The sequence below is a fragment of the Panulirus ornatus genome, chromosome 20 (assembly GCF_036320965.1).
Source record: "Panulirus ornatus isolate Po-2019 chromosome 20, ASM3632096v1, whole genome shotgun sequence".
Lineage (NCBI taxonomy): Eukaryota > Metazoa > Arthropoda > Malacostraca > Decapoda > Palinuridae > Panulirus > Panulirus ornatus.
This window is the reverse complement of record NC_092243.1, coordinates 56,337,244-56,359,137: the sequence shown is the minus strand read 5'-3', so window position 1 is coordinate 56,359,137 and position 21,894 is coordinate 56,337,244. Positions and strand designations below refer to the sequence as shown.

General features: G+C 44.3%; 1 protein-coding gene across 2 annotated transcripts in view; it reads left to right on the top strand.

Annotated features, from left to right (window-relative positions):
• LOC139756034 (discoidin domain-containing receptor 2-like) overlaps nucleotides 1-21,894 on the top strand; it is a 1,074,315-nt gene that overhangs the window by 1,038,557 nt on the left and 13,864 nt on the right. For both annotated transcript variants that reach the window (XM_071674983.1, XM_071674984.1), the window contains 3 exons: nucleotides 10,484-10,686; nucleotides 14,072-14,224; nucleotides 15,163-15,251. In XM_071674983.1, the coding sequence (XP_071531084.1) occupies nucleotides 10,484-10,686; nucleotides 14,072-14,224; nucleotides 15,163-15,251 (445 nt within the window). The remainder of the gene's footprint in view (nucleotides 1-10,483; nucleotides 10,687-14,071; nucleotides 14,225-15,162; nucleotides 15,252-21,894) is intronic.

The window sequence follows — 21,894 nt, the reverse complement described above, 5'->3', positions numbered from 1 at the left end:
CTAGATAGATTAAAGTCGTTTCGTTGGTTCTTATAGGATTTGTTTCTCTATCCGGGAATGATCTTGGTAGCTCGTCTCTGTACTCTCTCTATTCTATCTATGTCTTTCCTCAAGTAAGGTGACCAGAACTGAACGAATATTCAAGATGTGGACTTGTAAAGAGTAAGGATAATGTCCTTGGACTTATATTCGGCAGCGCAAACTATGAGTAACCTATAAATCCAGGAATTGTGTTCGACTTTTTAACAGCCTCTGTGCACGGTTTACTTAGATTTAGATCACCTGAGATTATTACAACCAAGTCATTTTTTTTTTTTCACGTTTACGCTTTTGCAGTTCAACAGAATTCACACTGTCAGGGCCGGGAAGAACAGCGTGTTGAACATCTCTTGATTGTTGGTGTAGGAGGCATCGAAGATGATTATGTATATACCCCTTTTTCTGCCCCTCTGTATTGTGTGATGGTTAGGAAGGAATGCCAGGAGACGGGTGAGTGGGGAGGGTGTGGAGGTAGAGGTGAGTTTGGGAAGAATATAATTTGTGTAGATGCTCTTGAATTTAGGTGCAGGGAGGCCTCGTGTGTGTGTGTGTGTGTATGTGTGTGTGTGTGTGTGTGTGTGTGTATGTGTGAGTGTGTGTGTGTGTGTGTGTGTGTGTGTGTGTGTGTGTGTGTGTGTGTGTCTGTGTGTGTGTGTGTGTGTATGTGTGAGTGTGCGTGTGTGTCTATGTGTGTGTGTGTGTTTGTGTGTGTCTGTGTGATTACCTGTTCGTTCTGTGCGGGGAGGGAGTTTTACGCTCACAGGACCCCATCACTTGTGTGTGTGTGTGTGTGTGTGTGTGTGTGTGTGTGTGTGTGTGTGTGTGTGAAAACTTGTGCGAGGGGTGGGTGTGGGGCCTACTTGGCGTCCACGCACTGCTGCACACGCCTTGAGAGGGACCGGCCTGTATTCATATGTAAATTTCTCCTTAGCGAGGAATAGAACGTGTCAACCCTATTCGTCGTCTCAGTTAATTCGTTTTAGCTTCCTGTTCAACTTCTTCCCGGTAAGAAGGAGGGAAAAATAGTCCTTTAATTTTTTATCTACTTTCTCTTTCTCCTCCCCCACTTCGCCTCCGCCTTTTTGCACCACCCTGTTGTGTTCAGCGTTCTTCCTCGTCTACTTAAACGTGTCGTGGTTGACTAAGCTGTAGGTCTGGTAATGCCAGGAGTATTCTTTTCTTATTTTTTCTCTTTAGTGTGTTATGTAGGAATCTATTGTCCGCTCCTCCTCCTCCTCCTCTTCCTCCTCCTCTCCTCCTCCTCCTCCTCCTCCTCTAATATAGTCCCCCTAGTAATTACTAAAGCTCCCCATCACACCACCTTTTCTCATTAACCTGCCCATGATTACTATGGAACTTAACAGTATGGGTGTGGCGTGATTATGAATATGGAATGCAAACAATTTCTACATGAAGTGTCCTGGTCTACCCCACCTTCAATCAACCCACCTGGTCGATCTTCTCCGTCACCCCACCTGGTTTGTGTCCCCGTCACCCCACCTCTTTGTCTCTGCTGATATACCATTTATCTGTCCATCTGTATCAATTACTTGCAGTTAGTTAGTTGGTTTTGTTTTTACTTCCTCTCCTTTAAGTCTCTGCTGACCTTGGTACCAAACGGGCAGAACCCATCGGGTCATACATCTCTCTCTCTCTCTCTCTCTCTCTCTCTCTCTCTCTCTCTCTCTCTCTCTCTCTCTCTCTCTCTCTCTTGCGCGCGTAATCGCTATATCTTAATTTCCTCCGTTTTCCATTAACTGTTCTCCCCTCCTCCCACCATAGCATCTCCTGGCCTCACACATCTCATTTTTCGTCACCACCATCTCCCTCACTCTGTCTCATTACCACCCTCACTTTATAGTCTCTCATGGTCTCTTGTCTCAGTCTCCTCCTTGCTCTCTCATTATTTCCTTCTCTCTGTCTACATTGTGTGTATCACGTAATCTGCCTCATTTTCTCATTTTTTTCTTCATTCATGAATTATTTGTTTTTTCTTGTTCTTTCTCATCTTAAGTTCTCTCATGCTCCTCACAATCATCCCTATCGCTTTTCCCTTATAACTTTAGTGTTTCTTCTTCCAAATCTTCCTCATTCTGAGACCAGGCTTCCAGATGAACTCCTCCCTCCTATCTTTTCCTCATGGAATTAATATCCTCATAACAGTGACATTTATATCATCCCATCTTCTCTTCAAGTCACCCTCCTTATTCCCTCATTCTTTCGTTTCATAATCTATCTATCCTTTGTCACTCCCACTCTCTCCCCTCATCGTCTTCCTCACCATCTCTCACCTCCCTCACCGACACTTTTTTCTTGTCTCGTTAACTGTATGCTTCCGAGTTTGTCATTTCCTCATTTTCCTCACCGCACTCTCCCACCCTCATCATCTCCTCTTCATCTTCTCATACACTCGCTGAGCACTCATTGCCGCCACCCAACCTGACCTGACCTGACTAGTCTTCCTCCCCTCCTCGACTTTTTGTTGGCCTCCTCGATCGTGTGACCCCTGTATGTGACCTTTGGGTGTGACCTCCGTATGTGACACCTGTATATGACCCCCGTGTGTGTCTGTCCCCATTGTGATCCCTGTATGAGACCCATGTGTGTGACCCTCCGTTTGTGACCCTTGCCTGTGACCCTCTGTATGTGACCCCTAGCGTGTGGCCCTGGTGTACGACCTTTGACGAAAGTATGCAGGAGTGAGGCCAAGTATCGGGCCCCTCCTACATCAACCGAGACGCGCCCCCCTGAGGTACATCTATGTCAGGGGTCTGGAACAAGCTCAGCAGCAGCAGCTGCAGGTACAGACGCGGCGGCAACAGCAGCAGCAGCAGTAGGACAACGTAGAGGGAACCAGGGGAAATGAGGAAGGAGGAACCGTAATCACAGGGAGGATAGAGAGTCAACAGATGGCGGGTGGAGAAGGGAATTAAAGAAAGTAGTGTATATATATATATATATATATATATATATATATATATATATATATATATATATATAATTTATATGTATATATATATAGATAGACATAGATATTATGAGTGTGTGTGTGTTTGTATAGGTAGGACATCATCGTTCAAACACATTTCGTTGAATACGACTGCTAATTCAGCGTTTGTTCAGTTTCTTACTGGTATCCTCCACTTGTATAACGATTCTCTTATACTGCTCAGGTAGGCTATTTATAAGCCGCCACAGTTGATAGCAAGGGCGAGAACCAAACACTAGTGGAAATCAGTCAAGTAATTCTTCACAGCGCTTCTCGACTCGTTTCACATTCTCGAGTGAAAGGAAAACACAGCATGGTCCAGGTTGTTATACAACAGTCAAGGATTAGAGGAAAGATTTATATAGACCAGTGATAGATGAATGTGGTCAACGGCTTATCCGACTAATGAAAACCCTCCGCTTCAGATCAGCGGGGCGTACCGTTACTTGACGTCATCAGTTCCCCGTCCACTCTCACTGAGATACAGGATAATACCAGAAGATCGTCAGTTTGCATGTTCATGCTTTGGGGGATCTCTCCTTCATGTGAGAGCCCTGAATATCTGAAGGTTCCTGGGGTCGCGTGAAGAGTTTAATGTGGACGTTCGTTTCTCCAGTATCTGTCTCGTGAGAGAGGTGTTGTGGCAGGATCTGAGGTGTGTCTTGGGGCTTAAACTTTATAGATGAGACGAAAGACGGGACGAGATAGTGGTGGTCATGCCTGTACATGACGAGCAAGGCATGCAGCCTTAGTGTGGGCACTGGAATTCGTTTATGTCATGACTCCCCTGGTAAGTCGCTGGTCTTGGTGCCGGGTTGTGTTTTGAGCATAAGATGTGATGTTCTCTTGCTTTGAGAGTAGGTAACGAAATCTATTTTCTAGTCGTTGTTGGTAGGTTGCAGGTTTCTCTTGATTATGCCTCTGATCACATGTTCATCCAACTTGTACGAAATTGACACGAAGGCCTTGTAGTAAAGGCGGACGTGGTCAGGGGGCGCTGTCTGATCCTGGGGCGTCTGGTTCATTGATTGTCTTCATGTGTGGTTTCTGCGGTACCATCTCTGCAGGTTCTTGCGAATCGATTATCGACTTCTTGTGCATGAGTGTCCGTTACTAACGAGGACCTGAATGATCCCGTCGAGCTCTTGACTGGTTGAGGTCCACGACGAGCAGTGGGATAGAGGTCTCCTCACGCATAGCATTCATGATGGAGTCCTTATACCACTGGGGGATACTCACCCTTGCCACTCCGTGACCAGAACTGGTGGCTCTGACGTAAGCGAGGGTCTGGTAGGGGTCGTCCTGTTGGCTTCGATGATATCCAGGAAAAAGAAAGGAAGTCGTCGGTGTTGTTTACTGTCGTGAAGGTGAGGCCTGACTCCTCCATAAACCTCCTCCTCAACTCCTGCAGCTCCTCCCTAAACCTCCTCCTCCACCTCCTGCAGCTCCTCCATAAACCTCCTCCTCAACTCCTGCAGCTCCTCCATGTCCCGAACTCGAAGGAAGAGATCGTCCACATATTGACAGCAGGATTTTACCGAGCTCCTTGCATGGGGTTACACCGCGAGTGAAAAGTCGCCTTTGGAGAGGTTGTTTCATTGGAAGTATAGTCTCGTCAAAGAACTTCTCTCTCCTAAGGAGTCTACGTTTCCCTGCTACTGCAAGCAGCGCCGTCTTGGGCTGCAGGAGGGTTTAGAAAGGTCCTAGGGAATACTAGGGTATATATATATATATATATATATATATATATATATATATATATATATATATATATATATATATGGAAGATAATGGGCATAGACCAGGGTTATGGAAAAGGCGTGAAATGAGGAGCGAAATTGGGGATGTGGAAGGGGAAGGAAGGATTGATAATTGATAGAAGGAAATTTACTAACAAAAGGGACGTAGAAGGGATGCACAAGAGGAAGAAGAAGGGGAAATGTAGTAAAGAGGGGAGGGGAAAGAACAAGAGAGATTGATCATATGGGAGGAAGTGGTAACGAAGAAGAGCTTTAGGAGGACGCGATAAAGAGTGCAAGAATAAAAAAAGAGAAATACATGATTACATGTAAAAGGTAAATGTCATTGAGGACTATTGATTATAAACGGAAATTCATTAATGAATAGAGAAGGGGACGAAAGTAGGGAAAGTAGAGAATTGAAAGAGATGAAGAAATTGGGAGAAAGAACGAAATGCACTGAAATCATACGAGAAATTCGGGAGAATGAAAAAGAAATAGTGAATATATTAAAACGGGGAAGCTGAAAAATAGGCTTCAAAATATTAACACAAAAACATCAAGCATGACAGTAAGTACAGGATATAAAGCGACAGAGGATAAAGATGATATGAAAAGTGCAGCAATTAAGAAAAAGGGAATTAAGCAAAGCTTGAATAATGAGAAAAGCGATAACAAGGGGGAAATTCCATTATACGCTAACGGAACGAACTATAATAGAGGGGAAAAAATATGGAAAATGTGAGATCTCTTGTAAATGTACAAGCAAGGGGAAGGGGAGGAAAGAGGGGAAAAAAAACTGGTAAAATACAACGCCCAGGGAGAGGTGGATAAAGAAGGCTAGGAGGGAAAAGATGATAAGATACGTTGAAGACTGTGGAATGCCAGATAAAGGGATGATGGGGAGATAAGCGGACGAGAGGTTATGAAAGAAAAGAGACGATATAGATAAAGGAGAGGCGCTCAGGGGCATGTGTGGAGGAGATACACCAAGTTAATTGGGAAGGTGATCAACGAGGAAGAAGGAATGAGTGCGAGCATAGCTAAACTACCAATAGCGTTCCGTGCTATTTTATGCAATACAGAGGATATTAATGCGTGATTATATATATATATATATATATATATATATATATATATATATATATATATATATATATATATATGTATATTCAAAACACCCCCTTCTGCTCTCTCAACCACGCTCTTTTTATTTCCACACATCTCTCTTACCCTTACGTTACTTACTCGATCAAACCACCTCACACCACACATTGTCCTCAAACATCTCATTTCCAGCACATCCATCCTCCTGAGCACAACTCTATCCATAGCCCACGCCTCGCAACCGTACAACATTGTTGGAACCACTATTCCTTCAAACATACCCATTTTTGCTTTCCGAGATAATGTTCTCGACTTCCACACATTCTTCAAGGCTCCCAGAATTTTTGCCCCCTCCCCCACCCTATGATTCACTTCCGCTTCCATGGTTCCATCCACTGCCAGATCCACTCCCAGATATCTAAAACACTTTACTTCCCCCAGTTTGTCTCCATTCAAACTTACCTCCCAATTGACTTGACCCTCAACCCTACTGTACCTAATTACCTTGCTCTTATTCACATTTACTCTTAACTTTCTTCTTTCACACACTTTACCAAACTCAGTCACCAGTTTCTGCAGTTTCTCACATGAATCAGCCACCAGCGCTGTATCATCAGCGAACAACAACTGACTCACTTCCCAAGCTCTCTCATCCCCAACAGACTTCATACTTGCCCCTCTTTCCAAAACTCTTGCATTCACCTCCCTAACAACCCCATCCATAGACAAATTAAACACCCATGGAGACATCACACACCCCTGCCGCAAACCTACATTCACTGAGAACCAATCGCTTTCCTCTCTTCCTACACGTACACATGCCTTATATATATATATATATATATATATATATATATATATATATATATATATATATATATATATATATATATATATTTTCCCTGGGGATAGGGGACAAAGAATACTTCCCACGTATTCCCTGCGTGTCGTAAAAGGCGACTAAAAGGGGAGGGAGCGGGGGGCTGGAAATCCTCCCCTCTTGTTTTTTTTTTTTTTTTTTAATTTTCCAAAAGAAGGAACAGAGAATTGGGCCAGGTGAGGGTATTCCCTCAAAGGCCCAGTCCTCTGTTCTTAACGCTACCTCGCTAATGCGGGAAATGGCGAACAGTTTGAAAGAAAAAGAAAATATATATATATATATATATATATATATATATATATATATATATATATATATATATATATTTACGAACAAAGTGCATAGGAATGCGTGTCTTCATAGAACATAGGTTTGTATGATATATATATATATATATATATATATATATATATATATATATATATATATATATATATATATATATTATATGAATTATAAGAAATATCTGGTTTTAGTATAAAATGATACCGGGAATGACTTTCATTGAAGAATGATGAAGGGGAATTGCGAAATGGCCTAGAAAAAAACGAGAGAGAGAGAGAGAGAGAGAGAGAGAGAGAGAGAGAGAGAGAGAGAGAGAGAGAACGTTAACCAAAATAGGTGAATTAGCCATGAGACACCATGGGTAAGGAGGAGAGCGCTATGGGCCGTAATTGGGAGGATGGAGCATGACGGTACGACCCTTAGGGTGTAATGGCCTGACCAGCATACCCGCGGGTCGTACCGTCGTGCTCAAATGTTTTACCATCGTGTTCTGGGGGTCGTACCGTCGTAGTCTGAGGTAGCACACTCATGCTGAAGGGTCGTACCGTCGTGTTCAAAGACTTCACACTCGTACTCAAGGGTCGTACCGTCGTGCTCTAGGGTCGTACCGTCGTGCTCCTAGGTCGTACCGTCGTGCTCTAGGGTCGTACCGTCGTGCTCTAGGGTCGTACCGTCGTGCTCGAGGGTCGTACCGTCGTGCTCGAGGGTCGTACCGTCGTGCTCTAGGGTCGTACCGTCGTGCTCCTAGGTCGTACCGTCGTGCTCTAGGGTCGTACCGTCGTGCTCAAGGGTCGTAACTGATGTGTTCAAAGATGGTACACTCGTACCGTCGTTCTTGAGGGTTGCCCTATCGTGTTCAGGGGTCGTACCATCTTGCTTAAGGGTCGTACCATCTTGCTTAAGGGTCGTACCATCTTGCTTAAGGGTCGTACCATCTTGCTTAAGGGTCGTACCATCGTGTTTTAGGGTTTTATAAAAACCTCTTCTGGCTTAACCCTCGGCATATCCTTCTCTCTGGCATGTTCGCGTGTCCATGTCTCCGTACGTTCGTTGATAACATTTACGTCAGCTTTCCTACGTGTGCGTATATATAGATATGTAATTTACGTCAGCTTTCCTACGCGTGCGTATATATAGATATGTAATTTACGTCAGCTTTCCCACGCGTGCGTATATATAGATATGTAATTTACGTCAGCTTTCCTACGCGTGCGTATATATAGATATGTAATTTACGTCAGCTTTCCTACGCGTGCGTATATATAGATATGTAATTTACGTCAGCTTTCCTACGTGTGCGTATATATAGATATGTAATTTACGTCAGCTTTCCTACGCGTGCGTATATATAGATATGTAATTTACGTCAGCTTTCCTACGCGTGCGTATATATAGATATGTAATTTACGTCAGCTTTCCTACGCGTGCGTATATATAGATATGTAATTTACGTCAGCTTTCCTACGCGTGCGTATATATAGATATGTAATTTACGTCAGCTTTCCTACATAAGTGTATATTGGAAAGGATCACAATTTTGCGCGTGATCAAGATATTCCTATGAGTCCACGGGGAAAATGAAACACGAAAAGATCCCAAGTGCACTTTCGTCTAATAATCACATCATCAGGGGAGACAAAAGAGAGAAATATAAGTCTCTTCGATGTATATCAACTGACTAATATATTTCTCTCTTGTGTCTCCCCTGATGATGTGATTATTACACGAAAGTGCACTTGGGAACTTTCGTGTTTCATTTTCCCCGTGGACTCATAGGAATATGTGTGTGTATATATATATATATATATATATATATATATATATATATATATATATATATATATATATATATATATATGTATTTTCTTTTCCTCTGACCAGCGCTAGCCTAACCGGAGTGGAGTCTGCCTTTACTGGGCACTAGCCGGACGCAGCCTGCTGCTCTGCTCTGTAATTATTCATCTCGCTCCTGCAACGGCCAATGAAATTATAGATTACATATTATTCTAGTTAATGACTCGGCCGCGCCTGTGTCCATAAATAACCCAAACACGTTTCATAACTTGTCCCGCCCCGAATTTTGTGAATAAATATTATCCATTTGCATAAATCATCTCGTATTTCCAGCGTTCTGCATCAGCCCGGGTCAGTCAGTCTCTTGTTTTCGTTGTTAGGATGACCATTGGGCATTAGGTAACCCCCCCCCCCCCTCTTCCTCCTCCTCTCCTACCCCTGTGATTTTCTTATCGTGCGTCCATTTGATTATACAAAAGTGCGGCGCGTTAATGGACAGCCATCACTACCCCATGCATGTCACTCTTACCTTCCTCATCTTACGTAGGAATAAAGAAAGACGCCATGAACATAAACTACAGAGTAATTTGCTCTCACTTCACACACACACACACACACACACACACACACACACACACACACACGTAATATATATATATATATATATATATATATATATATATATATATATATATATATATATATATATATATTCATATATGGGGTTAGCTAAACATCTGCATGCCAGTTATTAACACAGGAACATGAAGGTTAGTAACCGTGGTCAACATGCATGCGGTTCAAAAATGCTGGTCAGAAATATCGTGCGTTTCCTACCTCTGAAACCTTCCTGTATTTAGAGAACTTTAATGTACAGTTAACTGTCAAGATTACGATGTGTGGGCTGGAAAAAAAAGGCTGTAATACATATCAAAGTGATAACTTTACTGGTTGTAATGTATAGTAATTAGAAATGAAGATTACGTAATCATATGATAACATATCTTCGTAGATTCTGGTCTTCCTGGATTCTAGTAGCAATGGCATACTCATGATGGCTTATGGGGAAATTTAAGAAACTACGTACGGCAGAGTTTTACTTCACCAGAATGTGTTCAGACTTCGTTATAAGGTACGTAGTGGAGATGATGATACTCTCGATGAATTATATCACATGACCACTATAATGACGTAGATCGTAGGGTTAGTGATGCTATAGATTGTCTAGATCCTAACTCCTTTATGAGGTCGGTAGTATGGGTAGTGATGCTCTAGATCGGTCCTTGTCCAGACTCCACTATATAGGGTAAGTCGTAAGGATTGTAACTCTACATTCTTGATGGTCTATATTTGTTACACTAATTTTACTGAATGTCACTTTTGTTCTCTATAATTGGTTTCTAGTTTTATGATTGTTCTTATCATTTACTAAGGGAACTTCAAATCTTCATATTTTACACGTGCATCTTTAGTGTCCATCTCAACAAAACCATTATAACTAGGACCTCATCAACACAATCCATGGTCATTTCTGAAGTACCAGTTAACTCACAGTGGGTTAGCATTCCTCTAGTATGACCCATGAGTCTAGTGTATTGATGAGTAAATGGGAAGTGAGTCTTAACCACATCGAATCTCTTCCCCCAACAGAATGTCCCTCGACGGAGTACGCCATTCCTCACCTGGCCGGCGAGGGCGGGGCCTCTGGTGTTTACCCACCGCCCCTGCCACACACCAAGCCGCCCATGCACACCCTCAACACCTTCCTGGGTAAGCCCACGGCCACGCCCATCCCACCAGCCGCCTCGCAGCAGCCCCAGGAGAGCTTCTACGCTGCTACAGAGATCGTGGCGGTGAGTGGCATCGTCTGCTGGGGGAGGAGGAGGAGGAGGTAGCTGAGGAAGGGGGAACTTGGAGGGGCTCTCAGTCTGACAAGGAAGAAGAATGTGGAGGGGAGGAGGGTGTTTTGATGAAGGGCACGGGGGCAGAAGACATGATGTGAATGATGTTGCCTGACAAAGGAAGGAAAATGGAATATGGAGGAGGTTGCCCAAATAAGTTGAGGAGAGAGAGAGAGAGAGAGAGAGAGAGAGAGAGTAGTTTGTCTGACGGAGGATCAGGAGGTTCTTGTGCGACGGAGAAGTGGAAAGCAAGTCCCGAATGTGTGTGTGTGTGTGGCGAGGGAGTGGAAAGATGAATCCCTTATATAAGGGAGAAAACAGTTGTTGTTTTTTTTTTTTTTACCGTAAAGGAGTGAAGAGTCGATTCCTGTGACCTGACGAAAGGAGATGACTATTTCTATCCCATGTTTTGAGGTGAGAACATTGTTCTCTCATGTGAAGGAGAGAGAAAGAAAGCTTTCCTCACGCCTCTGTCAGAGTCTCCCCTGCCATTTAAAGGCGGAAGAATTCACGTCGTAATTGTGAGAAGATAAGTACAAAAATAACGATGGTGTACCAAACAATATCATAATCATACGATAACCTTTTCTTTTTATGTTCACACGTCTGTTATTCCTGTAGTCGGTCGGAAAGTTCTGCAGGCAAGGTATTATGTTGAGAGACAGACAACACAATTCTCGAGGTATTTTTCACCATGATCTTGACTGACCGTAATGCCTTCCGTCTTTCATGCCCTTGACACGAGTCTTAATGACGTCCTCCAAGTGCAGGTCGGACTTAGCTTCAGTATCCTCTGTGAGCTCTTCGTCATCCTCGAGGTCTTGGATCACGCAGGAGGACCTGCACCTTCAGAACTAGATGGTAGTCACCCACCCAGGAGCCAGGGTCTGGGCTGTCGAGAAGTTGGCTCACGAGTAGCAGGTTGTGCGGTGTAGGTGGGACTTGCAGACTAGCGCGAACTCCTGAAGCAGAAACACACCTTTGGCCAATATTCCCCGACGTTTCTCCTTTGATGGCTTTAGCGCGCAGTTTTCCCTCGGCCAGGCCAACGCAGTGGCCACACCATGTAATCCTTGTTTCATGCGATATACGATATAGAGTCAGTCAGCTGGAATACCTCTGACGCCCCAGGACGTCAAAGCCATGCATGATACTGGTGGCCGAGGATGTGGTCGGAAATTCTTAAGGGTTCGAAGAAATCGGATGTTTCCACCGCCTATGGATTGCAGCGTGTCCCACCTGACGAGAATGATGGAGACAAACTACCTGCTGGCAGATGATTATGATGGCATTCAAAGACACGAAGGAAATATCCATCAAACTGTTCACCTTCCACATAACGCCAAGATTAGAATATTCTTCCTAGGTTTGGTCACCGCACTTGGAGAAACCCGAAGAAATAATAGAGAAGGTCTAGAGGAGGACAACAAAATGAGAGTGCGAGGTTTGAGAGAGCTGAATTACAGGGAAGGGCTTGAGGGCTGAAATTTGCGCTCCATGGAAGAGGGAGGAGTGTGGTGAAGACCTGATCACAACGTTATAGTGTTTTATTCCAGAGTGATGGCGTTGATTAACTAGTAGCTCTTCTGGAAAGATGTTTAGGATGGAAAAAAGCAAGAGGGAAGAAACCTATCAAGAAGAGTGTAATGAAGTAATCATGTACGTTGTAAGATCCTTGGATGAATGGAGTTAATGCAATTATGAATGTGGACAACGTACGTTAGTTTGATAAAGGTGTTTGATAGTAGAAGAAAAAAAGTTGGAAATGAGGTCCCATAAGTGCGTAACTCTTCTCTCTCCCTCCCGCACAGTACAAGTTGGTAATCACACACACACACACACATGTGCACGTGGGAGGCGATTCCTACAGTAAGTGATGACACACACACACACACACACACACACACACACACAGGTCACGCTGGCCGTGTAATATTTAGTGGTCAGCCGGGCGGCAGCATTAGCGAGCGAGCGGTCAGATTTATACACCATTACCAAGCGTAGGCACTCACTGCCGCTGTTAATACAGGGAGGGAGAGAGAGAGAGAGAGAGAGAGAGAGAGAGAGAGAGAGAGAGAGAGATGGTAAAGGCAGGGAGAGGGAGGCGCGGAGTCTTAACCACGGCGAGGACATGTTCTCTGGTGCTGGGAAGTTACAGGCTGATCTAGAGGCTCCCACTCGACACACTTGCGGTGGTAAAGCTGTCAACTTTACCGTTACGAGAGAGAGAGAGACGGGCGGAGGTGTGGCTACGTTCGTTGCAAATTTCTCTCTCTCTCTCTCTCTCTCTCTCTCTCTCTCTCTCTCTCTCACTCTCTCTCTCTCTCTCTCTCTCTATCTCTCAGCGGAGAGAGTGGTGCCGGTGAACAGTGTTGGCCGGTGCGACGGGACTGACTGACCGACTCTCCGGGTCAGTTCGTGTCACCTTCCCGCCGACCTGTCTGGCTGAGATTTTACCCCAGATTATTAACACCAGGGTTGGTTATTCATCACGCCCTCCCTGCCCTTTTGACACCGCCTGATCAATCCTCTCTCTCTCTCTCTCTCTCTCTCTCTCTCTCTCTCTCTCTCTCTCTCTCTCTCTCTCTCTCTCTCTCTCTCTCTCTCCTCATCTGGGTGTTGCAGGTCTCTACCCTCACCCCTGACTTTATTTTTCTTCCCCATTACCCTGCCGGAGTTGTGTTAATCAGGGCCCCTCTCTTCCTTCCTGCCACCTCTGGTTCCCTGCCTCCCTTTCTTCCATCTCCCATGGTTTTTCTCCCACCCTGCCCTCTTTCCCCAATACTCTATTCCTTTCGTCTTTCCCTCCTGTAGCTCCCTCCCTCCCTTCCCTTCAAATTCTTCCTCCCCTTATTTCCTCCCATCCTTTCCTCCTCTAACAAGCTCCCTCCCATCTTCACCCTCTCTCTCTCTCTCTCTCTCTCTCTCTCTCTCTCTCTCTCTCTCTCTCTCTCTCTCTCTCTCTCTTCCCTCCTCAGGCTCCCTTCCCTCCTCCTTTCCATACTTGCTTTTCACTCTTGCCATAGAATTGTGAAGGGATTAGTGTTTATATCATGTTTACTGTGGGTTTCTGTGTCTTAGAAATCCTTCCTTATTTTACTAATGTCCGTACACACCCGTGTGTAGACCATCTTCGGCCGTCTACTTCCCTTCCAACCTGTCTGTTTTCCCTCCCTGTCCGTCTGCTTCTCATCCCTACCCCGTCTGTTCCCCTTCTTGTCCATAATCCACTCTATCTATTCTTCCCCTTCCCAAATCTTCTTCCACACTTTTTCTTTTCCGCCAGACCTTGTCATCCCCAAGTGACCAGTCGTTTTCTCCCCCTTCTTCCCAGCAGGGTAGCAACAGCAGTACTAGCGGCGGCAGTAAGCAGGGGCAGCAGCAGCAGGGCGCGGGAGGAGGAGCCACCTTGGAGAACGTGACGGCGCGAGAGATCCCCCGTCGAGCCATTACCCTCCTGCAGCAGCTGGGCGAAGGACAGTTCGGAGAGGTGAGGTCGAACTCAGTTCGAAGAGGTGAGGTATCGTCTCGCAGTGATCTCAAGAGCTGATGGGTCTGGTGAGACCTACGCTTCAGGCCACTGCCTAGGTTCAGCAGTCATCCCCTTACTCAGGCTTAATCATAGGGTCAGTTGTTATGTCTTGGCCCCCTGGGCTAACCCCTTGTGGTTCACTAGTTATCCTTTGGTTAGACCACGGAGGTATAACCTCCCCGCTTTACCCCCACCAGGCTACCCCCACAGAGTGATAACTTTGTTTCGATCTAGGGGTAATATGGTATAACATCATAGCAGCTGGTTATCATAACAGTTCCCTTACCGTCTCTCATGTAGTCTTAAAAAGACGCTAATCTGGAAAATTCAGGAGAAAACAACGGATAGCATTTGTTTTCGAGCAGGTCTTCTGATCTAGTTAAAGGTAGAAACGAGGTGATATATATCCCTGATTAATCCTTGTACTAAAGCACTCCTAGCCCCCTTGTAGACAAAAATCTCAAGTGTTTCTATCCTAATTGGACTGAAATATAAAGTATACCATCGCTCTAATCAGACTACATAGGATTTACTGAATCGGGTTTGAACCTAAGTAGTTGATGCATAGATTAGACTTTAAGGCCACATTCCAGCATTATAAACCCCATGATATGCTGTTGCCCTCATTACGCCTAGAATTTAAGATGCTGGGTTTCTAATGAAACCCAAAACATAGTTGTCACCACCTCTATCAGACTAGAAATTGCGTTGCATAAACCCAGAACAACAAACGTTTCTTTTTAATTGCACCCAGAATTAAGGTGTCACTGCCCTTAATAAACCCCAGAATTAAGGTGTCACTTCCCCCCCTAATTATTCCCAGAATTAAGGCGTCACCGCCCCTAATTAAACCCAGGATTAACGTGGAAATGGCTTGGTTTTCACCCCCTACGCAGGTACACCTGGGAGAAGTCGAGGACGAGGAGGGCCAGAAGCAGATGGTTGCCGTCAAGACCCTCCGGCTGGAGGCGTCACACTCCGTCAGGTAGGTGGTGGAGACCGACCCCCCATCCCATATTCTCTCTCTCTCTCTCTCTCTCTCTCTCTCTCTCTCTCTCTCTCTCTCTCTCTCTCTCTCTCTCTCTCTCTCTCTCTCTCTCTCTCACCAGCACCAGTATAATGGGAGGTTCCCTTTACCCTAGATACACAGTCGTGTCGTTAAGATCTAGAAGCATTATTAATGCTCATTGGCCTACGATAGGATAACCCCCTTCCCTCCCCCTCTCTCTTGTGTTTAACGAACCCCCTCTCTCTCCTTCTCCACCCCTCCCCTTAATTAACAAGTAACCCCTATATCTTGCACGGTCCACTCTCTCCCCCACCTTATTGATAAACTCCGTTGCCTCATATAGCACTCGCTTCCTCCTCCGTTTTTAAACTAAAGCTTTCAATAAGGGAGACTGTGTGTGCCATCCTTGTATTTCCCATTTCTCTCCTCCCTGGCACACGTTGCCAACCTCACCCCTCTTCCCTGGTCAGGAGAATCCCCTCATAAGCCGGGACATTACGGCTCCTGTTCTCCTCTATTGTTCGTGGCTTCGCTCCTCTTTATATAGGGTGGATCATATGTATTTAAGGATTTGGCTTTCACTCAACACTGATCCCTGGAAGTGAATGAAGAGTTTCCGGCACGAGGCAGGTCTTTCTCACATTTATTCACCCTATACAGTAAGAGGAAAGTCCTGGGAGTGAGTCTCTCCTTCCCACTCAAGCTCTCTGCACCGAATCCTTCATTCATCACCCCACTGGTGATGCCCTGGTCAAATACCACCACATCGTAACGGGTGATTCAAAGATTCAGGGAATCCCTCCATTTCTTCCACGGTCCGAATCACGCCTTCATGCCTTCAGCTGTACTGTAGTCATCTTCAAACTGTCGTGTGTGTGTGTCTTGTGTACTTTAGGACTATGTGTATTGATATACGAATATATTTTCATGCTTGGGACTTGATCGTTTCTCCCACAACCCATGTATTCGTGGTTATTCTCTCTCTCACACCCATGTATACTTAGTGACTCCCTCAACTCATGTATTCCCTACTTATACCCTCAACACATGTATGCTTAGTTACTCCCTGAACACATGTATTCCTAGTTGCTCCATCAACTCATGTATTCCTAATTACTAAACCCGTGTATTCCCATGTACTCCCTCTTCTTATATATTCGCAGTTACTCCCCCAACCCATGTATTCCTATTTACTCCCTCAACCTATGATTTCTTAGTTACTCCCTCAGCCCATGTCCTCCTTACGTATTTACTTTGTTCTTACTGTACACACATATTTGTCTTTGCTGCTTCTGTTTCTTTTATCACACTGAGGGTGATGTTTCTTCTGTCGCCGGGCATCTGCAGGACATGCCAAGCATTTAGTAGCGTCCTGTAGAAATGCATTAACATTCTTCCTCAAGAGGGGGATCGGCAGCCCCACACATCCTTTAAGCTTCTCTCATACTACCTCACTTTTCTCTCTCCATTCGCCAGCTCTCCTCCAGCAAGTGTATTACCGTCCTTATACAAATATAGCGTCAGTAAGTGCTTCAAAGTCTTCATATCTTCCGGTTCTACTCCCACTGGAACTGCCCACCTTCCCAAAACACAGGCCCTTCCTCTGGCTTACTTTTAGTGTCATTACGTACCTGTGTCACCCACACAGAAGCTCATTCTCATCACCTCATCTCTCTAGATACGTCAGACAGTATCATGCGTATACAACAACATTGTCAGCTTCCATTCCCTTTCATCATGGTTCAGCGCACATGTAATTCCTACTAATATCTCTACTGTGTTTGATAAGAGACGATTCAGCAGTATTGATATCCATTACCAAGTTATTATATGTGATAACCTTAGCATTGCTCCAGTTAATTTGATGGCCAAGATATTGTATGTCATCATTCCTAGTAGTAGCAAATGGTACAGGTATGTTGATGAAATTCTTTTTCTGTGGGCAATTGATGAAGATGAAAATGTATTTCTTATCAATTTGAATTGTTTGGTAGACTCGGTAAACTTCAATCTTGAAACTGAGACAGACATTGCACTGGTATTCATGTACTGTATTATTCAATAGGGATGGTAGTAACCTGAAATTTAGCATATACCGTAAAACCCACAAGTGTCTTTTCATATATTCACTATTATTCTGCTCACGACAGCAAAAGGAAGCGGTCAGTGTTTTCATGTTTCTTGTAGCATTTTGCATATGTACGCCACAATACAACGATGTACCCTGCAGTATCTGTGACACTGGACATAAAGGACAGTAACTCGAACATTTCCTTGGCTCAGTGTATACTATTGCGAGAAACTGTTTTTACAGTTTTCAACTTAAGAACTATTTGTGAACAAACACTTGTTGGTATTTCCCTATTGTGAGAACTTGCCTAATGTTCCTGTTTCGTTAAAGACTTTAGATATTAAAGTAGTTTTCAAGAAAATAACTATCAAGTAAACTCTTATCAGAAATTCTGCAACTGCTCTGAAGGGTTGTGTGTACAACATCCCCTGTAAAGTGTGTGATTCTTTGTACATTGGTCAGATTAGTAAGTTTCTTAGAGTTAAACAACATAAGAATAGTGTTAGATTGGTCAAGAATATAATGCAAAATTTGTTCATTTGTTCAATATTTGTTCATATATATATATATATATATATATATATATATATATATATATATATATATATATATATATATATATATTCCTATGAATCCACGGGAAAAATGAAACACGATAAGTTCCCAAGTGCACTTTCGTGTAATAATCACATCATCAGGGGAGACACGAGAGAAATACTACAGTCAGTTGATATACAACGAAGAGACGTAGCTAGGACGCTATTTGGTAAAATTGTGATCCTTTCCAATATATATATATATATATATATATATATATATATATATATATATATATATATATATATATATATATATATTTTTTTTTTTTTTTTTTTTTTTTTTTTTTATACTTTGTCGCTGTCTCCCGCGTCTGCGAGGTAGCGCAAGGAAACAGACGAAAGAATATATATATATATATATATATATATATATATATATATATATATATATATATATATATGTGTGTGTGTGTGTGTGTGTGGGTATAGATAATAGCCATAGCGATATTACGCTAACTTCATACACTCACATGTTCATAATCTTACAGCTGTTCACCTTCATTATCCGTGTTCTTTCCTCTTTCGCTCCACTCCCCCTGGAAACAGCGCTGTCCACTTTCCTGTGCCTTTCAGCATGAAACATCCTCAAGCTCGGCAGCAGCAGCCTTCCCTGCACGCCGTCAAGAGTGGAAGAAGTTGCCAGATTCCTTTTCTGTTCACTCCGTGATACGGCATCTATGAATCAATGAATACATTACGCAGTCCCCTATTCTTCCCGATAGCTTTCTTCAAGACGCTGGACTACATACCAGAAGATGTTCTTAGATCTTCCTTCCTTCTTCGTCAGTAGCTAGGGGATGTTGCATAGTATAATTCTCCCAGTTTTCCGTCTGAATACATTACGCAGTCCCCTATTCTTCCCGATAGCTTTCTTCAAGACGCTGGACTACATACCAGAAGATATTCCTAGATCTTCCTTCCTTTTTCGTCAGTAGCTGGGGATGTTGCATAGTATTATTCTCACAGTTTTTCGTCTGAGTTCCAGCGACATGTCTGGCGTTCTTACTATTAATCCCGTTATTCTGCATCGGAATATTTACGATATCCATTCATGATTAATCCCGTTACTCTTCTACAGGAGAATATTTACGATATCCATTCACTATTAATCCCGTTACTCTCTCCTGCAGCAGAGTAGGTATAATCTCCAATAATTGATTCTTATCCTGTTTACTTCTGCTTCCATTCTGACGTGACGAAACATTCACTGTATTTCCTCTTCATTCTTTTGCCATCGCTGACTAGTGAGGCCGCATCTCTTACCTCACATTTTCTCCGCCAGTTCCATGACTGGTCTCTCCTACCCTCGTTCCCCTTACTGCCTTCGGCCTCACACCACCTTGGCTTACCTCCAGTGTCATGGGACCAATAATACCCTCCTCTCCCCCATCTTCCTCTCCATCAGTTTCTTAAAAGACTTTTGCCACCTCTGGCAAACGGCCCTATCTCTCTCTCTCTCTCTCTCTCTCTCTCTCTCTCTCTCTCTCTCTCTCTCTCTCTCTCTCTCTCCTTACCCCCCATGCGCCCGGCCCCACATCCCTCACACAGGCTTCCATTGCCCCTGATATTTACCTGCTTCTAAAATAGTTTATTATTCTCCCTTGGATTTTGGCTCGCCCTTTTCCAAAAAAAAAAAGTGTTTCCAGAACCCCCACCATTTCTTTGTGACTCACTCGCAAGAACTTGGCTCTTTGCCTTGTATTCGCTACCGTTCTCACGAACATTGATTGACTGACTACTTCCAAACCCTTCTTGCATGACATTAGCCAAGTGTCATGCATGTGTTGACCTCACCCTGCTCATGTTGTCTGACCGCATGACCTTCCTTACACTGCCATACACATGGCTAGGATGATCTGGTGGCTTCAGCAACACAGAAACCTCCGCAACACTTCAGGGACATTTTACGTCACTCTTTGAACGCCAATGAGCGCCTAGTCCAGAGTCCTGAAAACTTCAGTTTCATCTTTCGTTCTTCATCTTCTCATCTTCCCTCCTTTTCTGGTCACCGCTTATAGTATAGTATCACCATCCAGAAATACCATCGGATGATTTGATAAGCTGCAGGTGATCCGCTTATAGACCATTTGTGACATATTGCTCGCTCTCGCAACACCTGCGCCAAGCCTTATTATCTGTGGACATTGTTTTGTCTTCCTAGCAACACACACACACACTTTAGTTCTCCATCATACATATTCATCTCTCAGTTCTCTGATATGCCGTTTGATTAACCATTCATATCACACATTCGTTGCACCCACTTTCCAAATTTTTAAATAGTTTTCACATCTTAGACCATGCTACCATCAGTAGTAGTTACCACGGCAACACAGTAACCAATTTCCCATCTCTGTTAAGAGCTCTCGCCACCACACAATTGCCCCTCTCCTATTCCCTTACGTTGTCGCCTATCCTCTGTGTATCTAAAGATCTCATTTACCATAAGCTTTCACTACCACACAGTAGGCCCTTCTCCTGTTGTATGGCAAAAAAAATTTTCCATCCTGCACAATAGCGACCCTTACTTACCACCATAAGCTCTCACTACTTCGCTGGAATCCTTCCCTTGTTTAGCAGAAGTTGCCATCCTCAAACCATAGCCGTACCTCTATATCAAAACCCTCTCAAACCCCATACAGTACCCAACCCCCCCTTGTATACCAGAGGCTCTCACGTGAGACCCGCCCCAAAGCACCGACACTGTATAACTGCTATATAACCCGCCCCCCCTCCCCTCCCCCCTCTCCCCAAGCTTTACGATCTCCATTATTCTCCTCCCATTTTACGATAACGATATACTGTGCGTTACCCACAATCACCCAATCTAGTTCCAGGCGCACGCTGCAGCCAACCACCCACCCACCCGGCCGGCCAGCCAGCCACCCAGCATCGCTGGACTGTAGTAGAACCCACCACCCACTTCAAGTCCCCCTTCCCTTAACCTAACCCATTCTCTCTCCCCCACATATCCGCATCCCCTCCTCCCGCTTCTCCTCACCTCGAGCTGACAAGCATTCCTTCATCTCCCTTCCTCCTTCCCTTCCATGCTCCCACGGTACGGAAGGTGTCCTGCCTGAACGAGCTAACCGTAAAAGCAGTAATGCGATAGTTCCTCCTGGCGTTAACGGTGTGGAGGTCGGGCCTCTATGGGTCTTGGTCTGGAAGCTGGACCATAGTGGGGTCTTCTGGACCCCTGTAGTACGTCTGGAACGACAGAGCTGGGGGAAGAGAGAGAGAGAGAGAGAGAGAGAGAGAGAGAGAGAGAGAGAGAGAGAGAGAGAGAGAGAGACGAGATAAAGGTGGGATTGGGTGAGGGAAAGCTATGGGGAAAGGGTAGGAGGACTGGAGGCGTCACATGATGAAGACCTTCCAGCTGGACGGGGTGAGGGGGACGTGCAGTTGCCGCTGAGGGGTCCGAACGTGGGATGGAAGATGGGTTTATTGGTAACACTGGGATGGAAGAGAAAGGCTTGCGTGATTACAGTGGGAGAGAAGAGAAGGCTTGTTGACAGTGTGATTGAATGGAATGTTTTTGGTAAAGATGGAAGGGAAGGGGAAACTTCGAGTGTAGCATTTGAGAGGATTTGACATGAAAAAAAATAAGCTGACAATTCAGGTCAAACCTCAGTAAACAAAGCGAACAATAATATGTGACTTGTAAGGTTTCAAGATGGTAAAATTTTTATATTATTTTATCCTATGATTTTGTCCCCTCCAATGGTTCGAATCCCATTCATATTCCCCCCCATAGCCTCGGATGTGTTTCTTTTCCCATTAGCGTTCCTGTTATTAAGTATTCCTATCGGTCAGCCAAGTCACTATATCTCCCCACTCTCCTCCCAGTTCTATAACTTCTCGCTCCATAATTCTCCGCCATACGTTTCAACACCCAATTCATCATCCTTCCCATACGTATTCCCGTCACATTCCACTCACATTCATCCTC